This window comes from Rhinopithecus bieti, unplaced genomic scaffold, assembly GCF_001698545.2.
Source record: "Rhinopithecus bieti isolate Rb0 unplaced genomic scaffold, ASM169854v2 scaffold_9420, whole genome shotgun sequence".
NCBI classification, from domain to species: domain Eukaryota; kingdom Metazoa; phylum Chordata; class Mammalia; order Primates; family Cercopithecidae; genus Rhinopithecus; species Rhinopithecus bieti.
The window spans coordinates 18,416-23,194 of NW_016806134.1; the positions used below are offsets into that span (position 1 = coordinate 18,416).

Here is a 4,779-nt window from a genome sequence, read left to right on the forward strand (position 1 = left end):
ACATTGTTAAGTAAAACTTTTGTTAAGTAAAACATTACATAAGTAATATTCTTAAGAGTATTTACATACACCTTTGTTAAGTAAAACAGCTTCTGAAATAAATCAGTCTAAAATCTATAACCTTTTATGTGTAATTAGAGAATGTACTAAGAATAACGTAAGGGTTCTCCTGTATAGTAGATGAAGGAGGCCTACTCTAAAAAGTTGAAAAGCGAAAGAAAACTAGTTTTCTAATCACTTTAAAAACCACGATAATATCTTGAAATATCTTTCATTATTAACTTTAATTAGCACAAAAATATTGAAACATAAACACTCCTTAGAATTTAATCTTTACAATGGCAAATTCCAGGAAATTTACTGGGGAAATAGAAGTACATTAATTTGAAAATAAAGCATTTATATGCATTTAAGTTTAATTGATTTATTTCATTTTAAAATCTGAGTATTGAATTCAATATTTTGTATTATTTTCTTTAATCGCTCTGAATTAACATATTACACCATTTGAGGAAAGGGAAACAAACGGAAAATACTTACTTGTGATGGTATTTTTCGAGACTGACACACGGGAGGGAAAAAGAAACACACAAAACACAGTTTAAACAATGACTAAACAATACATACATGTAACAATCAGTAACAAGGACAAAATGTAACATATACCAACATAACAAAATCCAGTTTCATGAGTATTTGTCATAGGGCTTTTGAACCAAATTAGCTGAAGAATAAGCTATTATTTTTAAATATTCAGTCTTGTTAGATTATTTTTGTCTGAAATTGTCATCCTAAGTTTGATAGAAAAAGTGGTGCTTGTAGAAGAAAATAGAATAATCGGTAGTAGTTTATAAAGCTACTCTAGTCATTACAGAATACTTGATATAATTATTGACATTCAATAATCATTATTGGTGTTAATGTTTGTACTATTTTTTAATTTCAGATCTTACAGTAAGATTGATTTTTTTTCCTAAATATACATGTAATTAAGTTAGTTGACAGAAATATTCTGAGCTTTCAGATTGGCTATGGAATCTAAAATAATTGATTTCCTTAATCAATGTTTCATAGCTAAGTAGGGGTTATAAATAAAAATCATGCTGTCTTATTCTTCAAGTTTAAAGAACAATAATCTATTCATTTTTGAACAGGTGAAAGTAACATTTTCAAGTATATTATTTCATGTAATATAACTTGTAATATAACTCATTTAGTATTAGTATTATAAGTATTATAATGGTATTATCTATAATTGAAAATATACAAAATGCATAATAAACATTTGATTGTGGGTTTCTTGAAACTATTTCAGGATTCCTTATACATGACACAATGTAATAAATGTTGTTTGAGAGAATAATAGCAAAGAATGGACAGGTAGAATTTTAAAACCAATCAATCCTAAGCCTTATTAAAATAATCTTAATAAGATTTTATAATAGGTAAATTCATATCTTAATAATATATTGTAAATGCTACTTCCCATTCTAATAGTAAAGTGTTAATGATTGGCAGATGGGACAATGCTTATTCCACTACACACATTTTTGGAAGCTACAAGATTTATTCACTATAAAAGTGGCCAAAATTCAGGGTAACACATTCCACAAATTTACTGCATACACTATAAATGATGTTGGTACATTAATATGCTTTAAAAGATGTTTTTCTGGTTTCTAGTAAAATGTTCACTGGTTATAGTATACTTCAAACAAATGAGATTTTCTGCACACTGAAAACTGGAGGCAAACCTAGGTTTACCTTTTCTTAACCAAAGGACAAATATGCTTAATAATTCAGAATTGTTCAGATTTTGGAAAGTTAATACTATGTTATATGCTATATGGTAGACAATACCCCAGTGGAACCTGGGCATCCTTTATTTTCAAAATTAATATTTCTGCAATGAAAAGTATAAATATTCACTCTAAATGAAATAAGTAAACATTATAAAGAATCTCATGAAAATTAAGGTGAGGTTTTGCCACTAAATGACTTCAGGGAGCCTTTTTGCATTTTATAATTTTGTATTATGGATTGAGAAGGAAAATACTGATCCTTTTGTCCACTAAGAGTAATATGTGTCCCTGTCCTTCCTGTATATATTTTCAAACCAGGAATATCTGATGTTTGTTGAAATTCCCTGAACTAGAAACACATAGATGGTGGTAGAAGTTCTCCTGGCACGGAGGACATATGATTAATTAAGAATGGGCAGTTCCATCTCTACTCTGTTTTCCATAGGCTGGTTTTCCAGTCACTGTGTGGATCCTCACTTTATTCTCTGCTTGTGTTTGTGTAACTTCTCCTCTCACTAATCTACACCACATCAGAAAAAAATGAGATAGTATTCCAGGCTTTCTATAAATGTTACCAGTGTTGATTATCAATGTTCTTTACCAACATTTATGTTTTTAAAAATGTCAGCTAAACATTAGGCAGTGCTTCTCCCACCCCCACAGCCAAGCAGTTATATCAGAGATATAACAAATGATAACTTTTGTTTTCTCTACTCAGAATGTGGGAAGATATTAAAGACAGGCTAGAAAATGATGTGGCATGAAAACCTGCATCTGCCTTTAAAAGTTTTTTTTTTTTTTTTTCTTTTTAATTTCATGAATAAACCAGAAAGCAAAGCCTGAAGTCTTTATATTATGTGTTTATCCTTATATAAGATGTTGATATTTAATAAAAGGTCTTCATAGTACAGAGTAGAACTTAGCACTTAAATGTGTATATACTAAAGAAATAATTAATGAATGGGTATGATATCACTACATTATGCCTATATATCTATCAGTGTTTTTATTAGTTATACATGCATGGTTTGAACAGTCAGAAAATGTTATAGCTTGTTTACAAAAATAGCAGCTTATAGTATAATCTCTCTTAATTCCCTCTCATAAGACCCATCTACTTTTGCCTCTTAGTTGGATATGTTGTTCTTTCTCTCTCTGTTTCTATAGAATATGCCTGACTATTATTTCATGCTTTTTTCACTTTCTGCTTTTATCTATTGACTTCTCACTCTGCAAGGAGAGTCATTAACAATCTTTTCCATATAATCCACTACGTTTGCCCTCATCATCTCAAAATAGTTTAACACAATTTTTATTGGATCAAAATTCAGGACATACTATGATTAAGTATACTTTACAGATGAGATATATAGGTATGTGGTTAGTATTCATTTCCTGTACACATTTTTTATTGTTGATAATGGTGTTATATTCTTCAAGTCAATAATCGCTTTATTGTATTAATTGCTTTGATATGTACTTAGATACATGCAATAATTTATCCTGAACTCTTTGGCTACTGTCTAATATTAATTCAAAACATTGAGATGCATCAGGAAGTCTATAGATTTAATCTTCCTAAAGAATTCTCTCTGAAGCCTTCTGACCTGCTCTAGGTCTCCCTTTGTGCCTGGGGGTCTTTTCATCACCATCCTGTTGATCCCCTTTACTTCATTATTGTCACTGGTTTCCATAAAACATCTGGTTTCCTGAAGATCATTATTTTTCTCTCATTTTACTTATTCATTTTGGTGGTAGTAGTTTCCTTAGAGAGCAGACATGGGAAGGATATTTTTGGAGAATACATATAATTGACATCTGATTTATTCAACTCCTACACAAGTTTGCTTTGACTGGATAAAAAATTCTAATTTGAAAATAATACTCTTTTAAAATCTTGAGAGAATTGTTCCATTTTCTTCTGGTTTGTGGTATTGCTGTTGAGAAAACCCAAATAGGACCTTGCATGTGACCTATCCTATGGTCTCCTGCTCATCTCTCTGAAAGATTTTAGGATCCTCTCCTTACCTTCAGTGTTTTGAAAGGTGATGATGTGATTCACTGTTTAACTCACTGTTGTGGACACATAGGAACCCTTACCATTTGGAAACTAACACACTACTGATTTTTCTAGAATTATTATAGTAATATTTCTTCAATTTGTGTGCATTTCCTCTTCCTTGAAATCTTATGATTAAAATCTTAGAACTTCTAGATTAGTTCTCTAAATTTATCTCTTCTTTACTCTTTGCCCATGTTTTGAATGCTTGCTCTAGTTTATTAATAACTTCCTGAACTTCGTATTATAAGCTTTTTCACTTCTGTTGGGAATGTTTAGTTGTCTTCTTAGAGTAAATGACTAATAATGTATCTGAAAGCTCTAGGTGAGATTCTTTTTATTGCTGCATTTCATGGTGATCTGGCTAGATTACTAAACTTAAAGAACCTCCCCCATCTGTATTTTAGGCCCTTCCACTTGGATTGGTCAGTTTTTCTAGGAGAGAGTCTTCCAATTTGCTGAAGTGTAAAGTGTACAGAATATATCTTTTAACTTAGCATTCAGAATTCAGTGTGATACTTCTAGCCCTCAAATCTTTCCGGGGTCCACAGGCCACAGACCACTTCCATAGACTAAACCTTTAATATATGTTCATTTAGGAGAGAGTGACAGAAGCAAAGATTTCTGAACTGTTGAGGAAAATCGAGATCTGACAGAAAACTAAGCAAAAATATAGACTCTCCGATAGTAATTACTGAATGAAGTTTCTACTTCCTGAAATCTAGTGTCTTTCTTTAAATTCAAGTAAGAGAACAGGGCCATTTTGAATACTGATGGTTATTTAAATTTCAAAACTTTGTTTTCGAATCATCTGGTATTTGAGAGACATGTTGAATTGTCAGAGTCAATTTTATTTTGTTAGATCCACTAAGCTCTTTTCTGTGTTTTATATAATCTGAAAAAAAATAATGTTTTCTT

At 30.7% G+C, this 4,779-nt stretch overlaps 1 protein-coding gene across 1 annotated transcript in view; it reads right to left on the bottom strand.

The window, feature by feature from the left end:
* KCNT2 (potassium sodium-activated channel subfamily T member 2) overlaps nt 1-4,779 on the bottom strand; it is a 226,476-nt gene that overhangs the window by 14,824 nt on the left and 206,873 nt on the right. The window contains 1 exon segment of the mRNA XM_017874830.1: nt 541-561. Coding sequence (XP_017730319.1) covers nt 541-561 — 21 coding nt within the window.